The following is a 15,513-nucleotide window of genomic DNA, read 5'->3' on the forward strand; positions in this document are numbered from 1 at the left end:
GCCAGCGTCCGGCGGCGCGCCGGGAGTCTGGGTCTCACGAACGCGCCAGGAGCGTCCCTACAGCCGGGAACGCGCGTCGCGGATGACAACAAATTCGTCGCGCGGCGGCAGTGGAGGTGTCTGCCTTAGCCCCTGCCGCCTCCTTTCGCGTTCTCGTGCACTCTCTCCGAGCCGGTTGGGACCCTCCTCGGAAGTCCCCTGGCCTGGGGCCAGGAGGACCCCTCTGCGTCTTGCCTCCGCCAGGCCCAGCGCGAGCGGCGCGGCGCCGGCGATGGGGTCTCCCTGAGGGACTCCTGGCGCCGAATAGGGATGGAGGGGCCGCCCCAGGCTTAGGCCCCGCCGCAGCCTGGAGCCGGAGTCGCTACCCGGAGGCCGGAGCCGCCGCCACCCGCAGCCGCAGTCAGCCCGGCTGCCAGCAGTCACCATGCCTTGGCCGTTTTCGGAGTCTATCAAGAAGAGGGCCTGCCGGTACCTCCTGCAGAGGTATCTGGGCCACTTTCTGCAGGAGAAGCTGAGCCTGGAGCAGCTCAGCCTGGACCTGTATCAAGGCACCGGGTCCCTCGCCCAGGTCCCCTTGGACAAATGGGTAAGAGCTGCCGGCGGTGAGCCGGGCGGGGCTCGCTTCCCTCTTTAGGGCGCTTTGAACCAGTGCCATCCAAGATTGGTGACAGTCGGTCCCTCCTTGGGAATTGTTTGGACCCGAGCGTGGCACGGCTCAGAGAAATATGTTGAGTGTTGTTTAATCTGTTTCTAACAAGTTTGCTCTCCTAAATCACGTGTTCCGGAAACTTTAACAGATGTAATGGAATCTACACTATGGGAATAATTGAGTCAGTGCTTTGGGGGTCTGTGAAGCAGGTTCAATAGGTTCGTGGGAGGAGGTGACCAGAACTGTCCCTTGGGAGGTGAGGGGCCGCAGGATTTTGTGGCAAACAAACCCTGCCTTGTGGGATGACATTCTGGAACGATTAAGGATGAAGAGGACCTTTGGATGTCAGAATCCCTAGTTATTTGTTTTGGGTTGGCTACTTGCGCACCATGTTTGCCTTGTTTGTCATCGTGCAGCGTTTGCCATCTGGAAGAAAGTTAGGTGAAGGCCTCCTGTGCCGGTTTGCCTGCTTTTGCTTGATTATATGTTTACAAGATAGATTTGTGTACCCAGCCTGTGAATGGTCGTCTGGCCCTAGTAGTGCTGTTGAGTTATGCCTCTTTGCTCCACGTGACAGATCGTAAAAGCAGGTGTTGTAAAAGCGCTGAAGCTGCAATTTTCAGAAATTTTAAAACCTGCCTTCTACTAGTCATCTAGAGGCTGTGAGTTCACTCATTGCTATACAGGTGCTTCATCTGAATTTCAACTCATCATATGCAGTCGTACCTGCATTTGTGTGTTCAATGCATAGTATTTTACTTAAAGTATATTCACTTTTGGGTTTGACAGGAATAGAGTGACTTCTACCCTTTGTCCAACCCTTACTTCCTTAGCCACAGAAAATCTTAAATTATGGAAATACCTTATTATGACCGTTAAGTGAATTTGTGCTAGAGACTATAAATCAGTATATAATTTTGTCAGTATGTACTTGACTTAAACTAGGGAGAGTACGCAAGATAGTGGAAAGAGCCCTGGTTTGAGAGCAGTAAGACCCAGTCCCTCACCAGGAGGTGAGAGTCCTACCCCTGGAGAGACTCTCCAGGCCGCCACAATTAGCCAAGTGATAATGGACTTAGCAATTCACCTGAGTTCAGTAAACACTAATGGAGCATACACTTCATCTCTGTGTCGTCCGTCTTATGGTATTGTATTCCTGTAATTCTTCCAAAACAGAGGGATTCTGAAGGATATTTTTGAATTCAACAACCCATGATTCTATACTTTTGATACAGTTATGAATAGGTTATCTTGAAAAAAGAGGGTTCAGGATTTATTAATGCCTTTTGTGGGTGGAAGGGCTTTGTATGCATTATTCTTTAATGACTTTAACCCTATAAGGTGGGCATTAATATTTCCATTTTACAGATGGAGTTAAGCAATTTGCCCGGTCACACATCTAGCAAGTATTACATCACATGGCCTAAGATCAAAAGAAAGGCAGTTAATGTTTATTGAGTATGTATTTATGTCAGGCATTGTACTAGGCACTTTCATTTGTGAGGTTTTATTTAGTCCTTATGGGAAATCAGAGGTAGTGATATTTGAATTTTATAGTTTGAGTTCAGAATCATCGGCAAAATGATTTATTACTAAACTTAATCTGAGGATGATGTTTTGTTCTTGATGGGCAGGTTTTGTAAACTAAAATGATAAAGCATCCAGTAAACATTTGCTGTTGCTGATTTATTTTCATATGCTGTTTTGATGGTCAGGATACATCTTGTTGTGACCCTTAGATACAGGTATTCAGAGTTCTGATTCCAAATTCAGTTTATTTTGAGACTTGATTTTTTTTTTTTTTTTTTTGGTAGAGGATTCTCTTGTTTTGTTGCCAAGGCTGGTCTTGAACTCCTGGTTTCAAGTGGTCCTCCCACCTCTGCCTCCCAAGTGCTCAGATTACAGGCATGAGCCATAGGACCCAGCCAGATACTTGATTTTAATGACTTTCATGACTGAAAAAAAGGTACCTTCGGAGATTCATAGATCCTAATGGAAAAACTGATCCTAATTGAAGAATTGCTGTACTCCTACTGTTTCAATTCTAAATGATCAATTATGGAAAGAATTTTGTTGAACTCAGCAATGACATTCCTTTCATTCCTGCTCTCAATCAGTTTTTCTGTTATTATGGCTAATTGACATTGCATATATATACACAATTAGGTTTAAAATTCAGTTTTTCAAGCTCTTTGTTCAGAAGACTTAGATTGGTTGGAATAGTCTTTTCATGTTTTTAAACATTTTGTAAACTAGATAATGACTTAAAAAATAAGCAATGTTTTTAATAGACATTGTTTTCAGCAACAAAATCATGGAACAATGGAAACATTTCCAAATACAGTTTTTCAAATGTTCTCCTCAAAGTAGTCTTTGAAAAGTGGTTGCTTTCTTACTCATTATTAAAATGCTGTCTTTATTTTGAAAAGAGATTAAGTATGTTTTGTTTTTTGGAAAAATCTGCTAGGTAGCATGTACTACTGATAGTCATTGTCATAAATACATAAATAGTCAGTGGAGAATTCTTCTCTGTGTAAAAGGAAAATGCTTATCTTTAAATCCAACCCTTAAACACTTGGCCATAGGAGAAACCAGGAGACCAGAAAGTAATTGTCATTCACTGTCTCTTTGCAAAGATTCTACTGTTTAAAGGTCTGGTTTTATTCTGTAGAATGTATGCGGAAATGTTTCAGTGTGCAGAAGTGGAAGGAACATACAACTGAGGGCACCACTCTTAATCCTTCTCTGTTGTGGAACTACTAGTCTTCTCTTTGTACCAGTTTGATATATGGCTTGAAGGAAGGTGCCAGTGCCCATTTGTATATTAAATATAAGTACAACTTTTTAATCTTAATTTGGAAAATTTAATATAGAATATCTCATTTTCTTCTCACATCCTTATGAATCATCTGATAATACTTTAGGATATATACATCCAGTTTTGGAGATTACTACCTTAAACGTGGCATGAAGTGGAGGGAGGAATAGAGGCAAGGGGTTTGGGATTGTTCCATCATTGGAATAGGCTGTCTAAAAATTTCATAAACTCCTTGTCCCTAGAAGTGGTTGAAATGGCAAAATGTTGAAAGGAGGAAATTCTATTTGGGATGGGAAGTTGGATTTAATGACTCATTCCTTTTTAACTCTATGACTGTGCCTTTATTTTTGTTTTTTGAATGGAATTTCTTTCATTAATCGATTCAGTACATTTATTGAGCTCTTAGCATGTGCCACTCTGAGGGGCTGGGGGATATAGCAGTGAACTAAACAAAGACCCTTTTACAGGAGCTCAAGAAGATAGACATTAACAATTTATTACACTGAGGCCTTTTATTTTATTTTTGAGACAGGGTCTCACTCTGTCACACAGACGGGAGTGCAGTGGCGTGATCTAGGATTACTGCAGCCTCAACCTCCTAGGCTCAAGCGATCCTCCTACCTCTCCTCCCCTCCCTGCAGTAGCTGGGACTACAGGTGCATGCCACCATACCTGGCTAATTTTTGTATTTTTTGTAGAGATGGGATTTCGCCATGTTGTGCAGGCTGGTCTTGAACTCCTGAACTCAAGCAGTCTGCCCACGTCGGCCTCCCAGAGTGCTGGGATTATAGACGTGAGCCACCACGCCTGGCCACCGAGGCCTTTTAACTTCAGTTTAATAATGTTTCGATTGCTGCTTATATTCTCTTGGTGTTTAATAAAATTGTCTTCAGTTCAAGAAACATTGATTACTGATTATTTGTCAAAGGCCACCTGAAGACTAGAGCGTTACCTTCACTTTTTCTGTTTATATGCGTGAAACTCATTGATGATAATTGAAAGCAAAATACCCTTAAACAGAAGAATAAAAAGCTCTAAAGGACTCTATAGTGGGGCATTTATTTGCTGAGTAGTTCAGGTGGCTCCACTTTTAGTTTAAGAGTTATTTTCTCATTAGCCTATTGGTGACTAAAAAAAAAAATACTTGATAGGACCGGTGAGGAAACATTTCGTAGAACTGGTGTGGAAAATGTTGCTTGAGCCAAGTAGATTGAGAATTTTTACTACTCATATACTATAGTAGCCTTGGATTTTCCCAGAATGACTGAATTTCAAGGTACCTTATGCTACAAGATATATGGGATTTTGCCCAAGTGGTTGTAAGACTGGACATAAATATAACCTATTTAAACATCTTATACTTAGGGAAATTATTTTGTAGCTTAGTGGTACAGTGTAAATTCTGGAACTGTTGACTCTCCAAAACTGTTAACATTTATCAGTTTTTTTCTTTTTTTCCTTTTCTTTCTTTTTTTAGAGACAGTCTCTGTTACCCAGGCTGGAGTACAGTGGTGTGATCAGCTCACTGCAGCCTCAAACTCTTGGGTTCAAGCGGTCCTCCAATCCAGCCTCCTGAGTAGGTGGGGACTACTGGTGTACACCACCAAACCCAATTAATTTCTTTTAATTTTTGTAGAGACCGGATTTCACTATGTTGCCCAGGCTGATCTTGACCTCCTGGGCTCAAGTGATCCTCCCACCTCAGCCCCCCCAGTTGCTGGAATTACAGGCATGAGCCACCGTACCAGGCCCCTTTAATATTACTCTTCACTGCTGTAATAAACCTTTCTGTATTTAGAGGTTTAAGTTTATTTCAACTTCTCTGCCACAAAATTGGGACAGAAAACTTGGTGTTTACTGAGAAGAGAGTTCCATCAAGTCCCGTTTCTTACATGGTTATCTAAGGTTGACAGTTTGCAGAGGCTGGGTCATTGCCTACATATGCTTTTAAACACTGTTAGGTTTTTAATAGTTCATTTTTACTATACAATTAATATATGCTCATTACGAAAAATTCAAATAGTAAAGAAATACATGAGGTATGAAGTAATGAGCTTAATCCCATCTCTTCCAGAGATAACAATATGGTACAAAAGTTTCAAACTTTTAGTTGTGGAAATACTTAATACGTGAAGCAAGCAGTTCTGCTTACCTTTTAAAGTTTTTTATGATGGGCCATTTTTTTAATGGAATGTGTCAAACATTCTTAAAAAAAAAAAAAACTGTGAAAACATCTGAAAAACACAAGTAGAGGGAAGAACCTTGATGACCGTAACTTGTGGTACCTAGTTGATGGTGAAATAGGAAATTCTAGAGAAGGAGCAGGTTTTCTCCACTGTCTGGAGTTGGGAGTGGGAGGGGGAGATTGAGATTGGATAGAGAATAAGTTTTACTATATTGATTTTTGAGGGGGCTTTAGAATGTGGGGGCTTTAGATCCAGGTAGAGAAGCTCAGGAGGCACTGGGAATATATGTATAGGAAGATTGCAGTTGTAAAGATGTGGGAGTTATCAGAGTATCAATAGTGAATAACACGGTGGCAGGAGATGGAACTGCACAGAGTGCATGGGTAGTAAGTAGATCAGCTTGAGAAACAAAAAAGGCTGAAGATGAAACTTAGATGAACTCCAACATTTTAAGTTGTAAAGGATCAGAAAAAAGACTGAGAGGGTGAAGTGTTACAGAAGTCAAGGGAAGTTAGAATTTCAAAATGAGGGAGTGGTCCTAGGAACTAGGTAGAGATGAGAATTCAAGAAAGATGAGGACTGAATATTGTTTACTGCATGTGTCATTTTAATGGTGGTTATGAGCAGTTTCAGAGGAGCTGAGGGTTAGAAGGTCGCTTGTAGTTTGCAGTTTGAGCAGATAACTACCTTGACAGAGAAAATGGGGTTGATGGCTAGGGGGAACATGGAGCAAGGTTAGAGGTTTTAGTTTATTTTTGAAGATAATAGTAATCATTTATTAAATGCCTTCCATCTCTATATACTGTACTGTGTGGGTGCTTTTACATACATTATTTTACTCTAAATTGGATACTAACTTTCTGTTTCCTGTGAGGTTAAATAACTTACCAAGCTTAGTATTAGACAGTGCAGCAAGATTTGAAACCTGTCTTTCTGACTTTATATTTTTTTTTTGTACACCACACTACCCCAGATTCAAGAAACTTGAGCTTCTCAGACATAACAGCACTGGGTTCACCTGGGAATTTGCTAACATTCAGGCTTCTGGCCCCTTCCATACAGATTTTGGCTCTAGAAATTCAAGAATCTGCATTTTTAATAAACATCCTAGGAGATTCTGGTACATGTGGTCCTTGACTGCATTTTTAAAAATAGTTGCACTAAAGGAATGGAGAGTTTTTCCATTGCGTCTTAAAAGCTTGTTCTATGAGCCAGCCCCCAAACCAGTACTACATTTAAAAAAATTATGATATGTTAACACATGATTTTGCTTAGCCTCCTGCAAAATCTTCCATTGTGAAAATACATTTCTCTTTTTTTGTGTGTTTCTGCAGTGATTAATTGAAGACCTTTTGCAAGTTACTTAGTTTTTCTGATCCTCAGTTGCCATATTTGTAAAGTAGGCACAAAAATACCTAATTAGGAGGGTTATTATGAAGATTTAATGAAGGTATAAATGTAGGTATAAAAGTACACTCTAGTGTCCTGTATGTAGTAGGTGCTGATTAAATGTTAATCTAAATTAGCTCATGCACTTTTTTTTTTTGAGCCAGATTCTTGCTCTGTCACTTAGGTTGGAGTGCAGTGGCGTGGTCTCAGCTCACTGCAAGCTCCGCCTCCCGGGTTTATGCCATTCTCCTGCCTCAGGCTCCCGAGTAGCTGGGACTACAGGCTCCCGCCCCCACGCCTGGCTAATTTTTTTGTATTTTTAGTAGAGACAGGGTTTCACTGTGTTAGCCAGGATGGTCTCAGTCTCCTGATCTTGTGATCCCCCTGCCTCGGCCTCTCAAAGTGCTGGGATTACAGGCGTGAACCACCGCGCCCGGCCAGCTCAGGTGCATTTTTATGCTCTGTCTTATCTCGATTTGAATTCTGATGCCTTGGTTTAAACTAATAAAGATGTATTCTTTGCCTAGTTAATCTATGGAATTACATATTAAGAAATATATAATTTAATGTTTGCTTTTCTTCATATTGTCAAGCACACCTTGAGTTCCTTTATAGAGCTCATCATTGTACTAGGTAGGTACCGTGAAAGATAAAGAACAATGGCCTACGTTTAAAAAGTGTTTGCTTAGTACCAGGAACTATTAATATATTGGTAGTTTTACATATATTACCTCATTAATGGTCACAGTAACTCTGTGGAGTTACTATTTCTATTTTATGGACCAGGAAATTGAGACTTGGAAATTAAGGATTTGTTCAAAGCCACCCAGCTACCTAGTAAGTAACCTGAACATATGCTGTTTTAAAGGAGTAGGCTTCTCACACCTGCAACTATCTGATCTTCGGCAAACCTGACAGAAACAAGCAATGGGGAAAGGATTCCCTGATAGTGCTGGGAGAACTGGCTAGCCATATGCAGAAAATTGAAACTGGACCCCTTCCTTATACCATATACAAAAATGAGCTCAAGATGAATTAAAGACTTAATTATAAAACTCCAAGCTATAAAAACCCTAAAAGAAAATCTAGGCAGTACCATTCAGGACATAGGCATGGGCAAAGATTTCATGATAAAGATGCAAAAAGCAATCGCAATAAAACAAAAATTGAGAAATGTTTATCTAATTAAACTAAAGAGCTTCTGCACAGCAAAAGAAACTATCATCAGAATGAACAGACCGCCTACAGAATGGGAGAAAATTTTTGCAAGCTATCCATCTGACAAAGGTCTAAAATTCAGCATCTGCAAGGAACTCACACAAATTTACAAGAAAAAAAAAACCCATTAAGAAGTGGGCAAAGGACGTGAACAGACACTTCTGAAAAGACAACATACATGTGACCCACAAATGTGGAAAAAAAAGCTCAACATCACTATCATTAGAGAAATGCAAATCAAAACCACAATGAGATACCATCTCATTAATAGTCAAAATGGCTATTATTAAAGTAAAACAACAGCAATAACAAAAACAAAACACACGGGCTGGTGAGATTGTGGAGAAAAAGGAATGCTTTTACACTGTTGATGGGAGTGTAAATTAGTTTAACTATCATGGAAGACAGTGTGGCGATTCCTCAAAGACCTAGAGGCAGAAATACCGTTTGACCTAGCAATCTCATTACTGGGTATATACCCAAAGGAATATAAATTGTTCTATTATAAAGATATATGCACGCTAATGTTCATTGCAGTACTGTTGACAATAGCAAAGACACGGAATCAACCCAAATGCCCATCAGTGATAGACTGGATAAAGAAAGTATACATATACACGATGGACTACTATGCAGCCATAAAAAGGAATGAGATCATGTCCTTTGCAGGCACGCAGATGGAGCTGGAAGCCATTATCCTTGGCAGACTGGTGCAGGAACAGAAAACCAAATACTGCATGTTCTCAAATGGGAGCTGAATGATGAGAACACATGGACACATGGTGGGAACAACACCCACTGTGGCCTGTCAGAGGTTGAGGAGTGAGAGCATCAGGAAGAATAGCTAATGGATACTGGGCTTAATACCTAGGTGATGGGATGATCTGTGCAGCAAACCACCATGGGACACATTTACCTATGTAACAAACCTGGATGTACTACACATGTATCCCTGAACTTAAAAATTGGAAAAAATAAATGAAGGAGTGGTCTTTAACCATGTTTGCTCAATTATCTCTGAAATTTTTTTAAAGAAACTGCATATTCCTTGTACGTTTAAAATTGACTTACTTTTTTAATTATAATTTTAAATAGTTGTAGAGAACAACTTGTTTAAATATTGATATTAAAATATAACTTTTTTCATCCAGTGGGATTTAAAAATTATACACATTATCCATTAAAAAATGCTTGAACAATCTCTTCATTAAAGTTGGAAATTTAACATGGTATCTTTTTCCATTAAACTCCTGTGTCCATTTTACTTTCTTTGCAAGATTCCATTCTAATTTATATAGTTTATGCTTGTCTTTTATTGATCATGCTGCCATTTCTCTACAATAAAAACATATATAAATTGAAATTGTTTATATTAAATTTTTTCTGTTGCCATTAGGCTTTCTTTTGCATTAAGCAAATATTTTCTAGTGTAACATTTTAATTCCTTTAATACTTATATATATATATATATATAGATGTATAATTTTTTTGAGACAGATTCTCGCTGTGTTGCCCTGGATGGAATGCAGTGGCACAATCTCGGCTCACTGCAACCTCAGCCTCCCAGGTTCCAGCGATTCTCGTACGTCAGCCTCCCGAGTAGCTGAGATTACAGGCCCATGTCACCATGCCTGGCTAATTTTTTGGGTTTTTAGTAGAGACGGGGTTTCACCATGCTGCCTAGGCTGGTCTTGAACTCCTGAGCTCAGGCAATCTGCCCGCCTCGGCCTCTCAAAGTGCTAGGATTACAGGTGTGAGCCACCATGCCTGGCCCGGTATTTATTTTTAAATTATTTCTTAGTGGTTGCTCTAGGGCTTACTATATTCATTTTATCAGTACAGTCATGTGTTGCTTAACGACAGGGTTGTGTTCTGAGAAATGGGTCATTAGGCAGTTTTGTTGTGTGAACATCATAGAGTGTATTTGCCTAAGCCCAGTGGTACAGCCTACTGTATACCTAAGCTATATGGTACAGCCTGTTGCTCCTAGGCTATAAACCTGCACAGCATGTTACTGAATACTGTAGGCAACTGTGACACAATGGTATTTGTGTATCTAAACATAGAGAAGGTATGTACAAATATGGCATAAAATATAAAAAATAAAAATTTAAAAAAGATAAAAATTGATATGGCTGTATGGGGCACTTACCATGAATGGAGCTTGCAGGACTGGAAATTCCTCTGACTGAGTCAGTGAGTGAATATGAAGGCCTAGGACATCACTCTCCACTACTGTAGACTTTATAAACACTGTACACTTCGGCTAGACTATATTAATAAAGACATCTTTCTTTTTCAATAATAACCTGAGGTTACAGTAACTTTATAAACTTTAAAAAATTTTTTAAACTTTTTATTTCTTTTGTAATAACATTTAGCTTAAACACACATTGTACAGCTATGCAAAAATATTTTTTCTTTATATTCTTATGCTATAAGCATTTTTTTTAATTTTTTTTTTTTTTTTTTTTTTTTGAGACAGAGTCTCACTCTTTCACCCAGGCTGGAGTGCAGTGGCGCGATCTCGGCTCACTGCAGGCTCCGCTCCCCGGGGTTCACACCATTCTCCTGCCTCAGCCTCCCGCGTAGCTGGGACAACAGGCGCCCGCCACCTCGCCCGGCTAATTTTTTTTTTTTGTATTTTTAGTAGAGACGGAGTTTCACCGTCTTAGCCAGGATGGTCTCGATCTCCTGACCTCATGATCCGCCCGCCTCAGCCTCCCAAAGTGCTGGGATTACAGGCGTGAGCCACTGCGCCTGGCCTTAATTTTTTTTTTTATTTTTAAACTTTTTTGTCAAAAACTAAGACACAAACACAGCCTAGGCCTACACAGGGTAAGGATCATCAATGTCACCACCTTCTACCTCCATATCTTGTTCCACTGGAAGGTCTTCAAGGACAGTAACATGCATGGAGCTGTCCTTTCCTATGATAACAATGCCTTCTTCTGGGTACCTCCTGAAAGAACTGCCTGAGCCTGTTTTACAGTTAACTTTTTTTTTTAAAGTAGGAGTACTCTAAAATAATAATTAAATTGTATAGTATAGGTATTAAAACAGAAGCCAGTAGCATAGTTGTTTATTATCACTCTCAAGTATTACGTACTGTGTATAACTGTTTGTGCTAGACTTATGACTGGCAGATCAAGAGGTCTATTTACACCAGCATCACCACAGACATGTGAGTAATGTGTTGTGCTATATTGCCTTATGATGGCTGCAATGTCACTAAGGTGATAGGAATTTTTCAGCTCCATTATAATCTTACAGGACCACTATCCTATATATGGTCTGTCGTTGACCAGATGTCCTTCTGTGATGCATAACTTTATTTCCTTCAGCTAATCATGGGGCTTTAAGTGTTACTTTTCTTCTGGATTGTGTTACAATTACAATTACTGTTAAGTGTATAGTTGATCAAAACAGTATAAATTTATGCGTTTTGATAATTAAGCATAAACATTTTTTTTTCATTTTTTTTTTTTTTTTTTGAGACAAGGTCTTGCTGTGTCACCCGGCTTGGGTGCAGTGGGTGATCACAGCTCACTGCAGCCTTGACTTCCTGGGATCAAGCGATTATCCCCACCTTAGCCCACCAAGGAGCTGGGACTATAGGCACGGGCTACCATGCTGTCTAATTTTTTTTTTTTTTTTTGAGACGGAGTCTCGCTCTGCCGCCCAGGCTAGAGTGCAGTGGCGCGATTTCGGCTCACTGTAACCTCCGTCTCCCGGGTTCAAGTGATTCTCCTGCCTCAGCCTCCTGAGTAGCTGGGATTATAGGCGTGGGCCACCATGCCTGGCTAATTTTTGTATTTTTAGTAGAGACAGGGTTTCACCATGTTGGCCAGGCTGGTCTCAAACTCCTGACCTCAGGCGATGTGCCTGCCTTGGCCTCCCAAAGTGCTGATATTACAGGCTTGAGCCACTGCGCCCGGCCAATTTTTGTATTTTTTGTAGAGACGAGTTTCACCATGTTGCCCAGGATGGTCTCAAATTCCTGGACTCAAGCAATCCTCCTGCCTCAGTCTCCCAAATTGCTGGGACTACTGGCATGAGCCACTGTACCTAGCAAACATAAAAACTTTTATTGGAAATAAATTTCTTAATGATAGAGGTTGGTTGTGATCCCCTCCTCCCTAATTTGTTAGTGCATCCATAGGTGAATATACTTACAGCTGGAATTCAGTAGGGCTCAGCGCACATTTTATTCTAAATTAAAAACTAGATACAAGCTTGAGAAATACTGATGTGATAAATCGGTAGATGAGAATTGAGAGATTTTGCAGGAGGAACATCACTGAGTTCTTTGAATTTCTGAGTGTCAGGCCAAAAAAAGTATAAGATGGGAAAAGATAGAAAATGTACTGTTGGCCCTGTCTGGAGGTTTTTATACCTTAGACAGTACATAAGGGAGAATTTCTGAAGGGAGGAAAAATATGGCTTTTTTGGCTAAGTGGGAGAAGGAAGATTGTACAAGGAACTATGGGACAGGAGACCCAGCATAATGCCACCACTGTCTGTAGTCTTCTCAGTCCGTTTTAGGAAAGAATATGTCTGGATGCTTATACCTTAAAACCATCCATGCCCATGTACTACTGGGAAAGTCTTTAGGATTATACAAATGTCAGCATGAAGAAAGCCTTTAAAAGTAGTAATCTCCAAAAATAAAACGGGCCGATCAAGTCTCACTATTCAACACTAGGGTATAGACAAAGAATTATAATACTACCCTATGCAATATAGCATGCAGGAAGCACTTTACATATAAGCTGGCATTTAATAAATATTTGTTATTTTAATTTGAAAAGTAAATTGTCTTTTTAAAATTGCATTTACGTTCATTCTGTCTGTTTCCTGTTGTAGTCTGGTTTGTTCCACCATGCCACTGAAATTGCTTTTAATGGGATCACCAGTACTTTAAATATTACTGATTTCAGTAGACATTTAAAAATCTTTGACTTCTTGTTAGCTTTTGTTGATCTTGACCACTCTTCTCTGTCATGTTGTTCTTCCATGATTTTCTGGGATATGAACCTCTTTCAATTTTCCTTCTACGTCTCTGTTTGCTTTTTTCTAGTTTCTTCTGCAGGCTCCTCTTTCATAACCCTTTTCTTAAATATTGGTGTCTATGAGTTCTGTCTTAAGCTGCCTCTCATTGAAGTTCCCAAACATTTCTCTCCTCACACTGTGGCTTCAGTTACCCATTTGTTTATTATTTTATTATTTTTTTGAGACAGGGTCTTACTAAGTTGCTCAGGCTGGAGTATAGGGGCATAGTCTTGGCTCCCTATAACCTCTGCCCCCCGGGCTTAAGCGTTCCTCCCACCTCGGCTTCTCGAGTAGCTGGGATTACAGGTGTGCGCCACTACACCTGGTTAATTTTTGTATTTCTTGTAGAGACAGGGTTTTGATGTGTTGCCCAGGCTGGTCTCAAACTGCTCAGCTCAAGATCCTCCCGCCTCGGCTTCCCAGTGTTGGAGTTAAAGGCGTGAGTCACCATACCCGACCTACCCTCTGTGTTTGTAATGTTAATCTGTGTCTCCGGCCCAGATGGCTCTCCTGAGCTCTAGCTGGAGGAAGCTCCAACTTCCTCCTTAGCACCTCTACCTGGAGGTCTCCTTAAATGTGTACTTTGGAAGTGAACTTCTCATCTTCCCTTTAACCTGCTTCCCTGTGTTTCTGTATCTCAGTAAATGACACCTCTATCTAAGCAACTGCCCAAGCCAGCCTCCTAAGTGTCATTCATAATTCTTTCTTTCCTTACCCCTCATGATGCCAATTAGTTATTCTGCTTCCTAAATATGTTACAAAAATTTATCCACTTGTGACTGTCCTCAGTGTTGCTGTCTGTGCCAAACCAGCCTCTCTAGCTTCTATTACTCATAACAACCTTCCTGCTGGCATCTTCCCTTCATGCTGTACATGGCAACTGAAGGGGCCCACACAGAGTTTGAATCTCATCATGGCGTCCTTGCTTAAAGCCCTTCAATGGCTTCACATCACCCTTAAGATAAATTTCAGACTCTTTAACATGCATTACAAGGCTCTTTGGATCCTCCTCTTCCTTATCTACATAGCCTTGTCTCTGGGTTTTCGCCCTGGCACACTGAAGCCTAAAGCAACTTTTCTTTTTCAAATACTGTGATGTATCAAATATGTGTGCGTGTATTTCTTTGACTTCTGCTTTCTTTGAATCCTTCCACATGCTTTGTTTTTTCTGGACCATTTTGCCTGATTAACTCCTTCTGGTCTTCTGGTCCCAGCTTAAAATAGCACTCCTTCAAGTGGGCTGCCTTGAATCTGCAGGTTAGGTTCTATTATGTGTTCAAATAGCACAGTGTGTTTCCTCTGTATACAATCATCACACTTTAATTACTTGTCTCTTTCATGGTATACTATCTTGTAAGCTTAGCGAGGACCGGGATCATCTTTATCTTGGTCTCTGCTTTCTTTTTAATTTTTAACTTTTAATTTTTGTGGGTACATAGTAGGTGTATATATTAATGGGGTACGTGAGACATTTGACACAGGCATACGATGCCTGATAATTACATCAGGGTAAAAGGGGTATGCATCACCTCAAGCATTTATCCTTTGTGTTACATATAATTCAGTTGTGTTCTTTTAGTTATTTAAAAATGTACAATAAATTATTGACTGTAGCCACCTTGTTGTGCTATTAATTACTAGATCTTCTTTTTTTTTTTTTTTTTTTGAGATGGAGTCCCCTGTCGCCCAGGCTGGAGTGCAGCGGCTCACTGCAGCCTTTGTCTCCTGGGTCCAAGTGATTCTTTTGTTTCAGCCTCCCAAGTAGCTGGAATTACAGGCACATCCTACCACGCCTGGCTAATTTTTGTAATTTTAGTAGAGACGGGGTTTCACCGTGTTGGCCAGGCTGGTCTTGAACTGCTGACCTCAAGAGATCTGCCCATCTCAGCCTCCCAAAGTGCCGGGATTATAGGTGTGAGCCACCATGCCTGGCCCTTGGGCTTATTCATTTTAACTATATTTTTGTACCCATTAACCATCCCCGCTACCCTACTACCCTTCCCAGCCTCTGGTAACCATCCTTCTGCTATCACCATGAGTTCAATTGTTTTAATTTTTAGCTTCCATAGATAAGTGAGAACATGCAAAGTTTGTTTTTCTGTGCCTGGCTTATTTCGTATAACATAATGACCTCCAGTTCCATTCGTGTGGTTGCAAATGATAGGATCTCATTCATTTTCATGGCTGAATAGTACTCCATT

At 40.4% G+C, this 15,513-nt stretch overlaps 1 protein-coding gene across 2 annotated transcripts in view; it reads left to right on the forward strand.

Annotated features, from left to right (window-relative positions):
• The first annotated feature begins 38 nt into the window (after positions 1-38).
• Positions 39-15,513, forward strand: part of ATG2B (autophagy related 2B) — an 83,078-nt gene continuing 67,603 nt past the window's right edge. For both annotated transcript variants that reach the window (XM_003275361.3, XM_030802954.1), the window contains exon 1: positions 39-586. In XM_003275361.3, coding sequence (XP_003275409.2) covers positions 425-586 — 162 coding nt within the window. In that variant the 5' untranslated portion in view covers positions 39-424. The remainder of the gene's footprint in view (positions 587-15,513) is intronic.

The sequence above is a fragment of the Nomascus leucogenys genome, chromosome 22a (assembly GCF_006542625.1).
Source record: "Nomascus leucogenys isolate Asia chromosome 22a, Asia_NLE_v1, whole genome shotgun sequence".
Taxonomy (NCBI): domain Eukaryota; kingdom Metazoa; phylum Chordata; class Mammalia; order Primates; family Hylobatidae; genus Nomascus; species Nomascus leucogenys.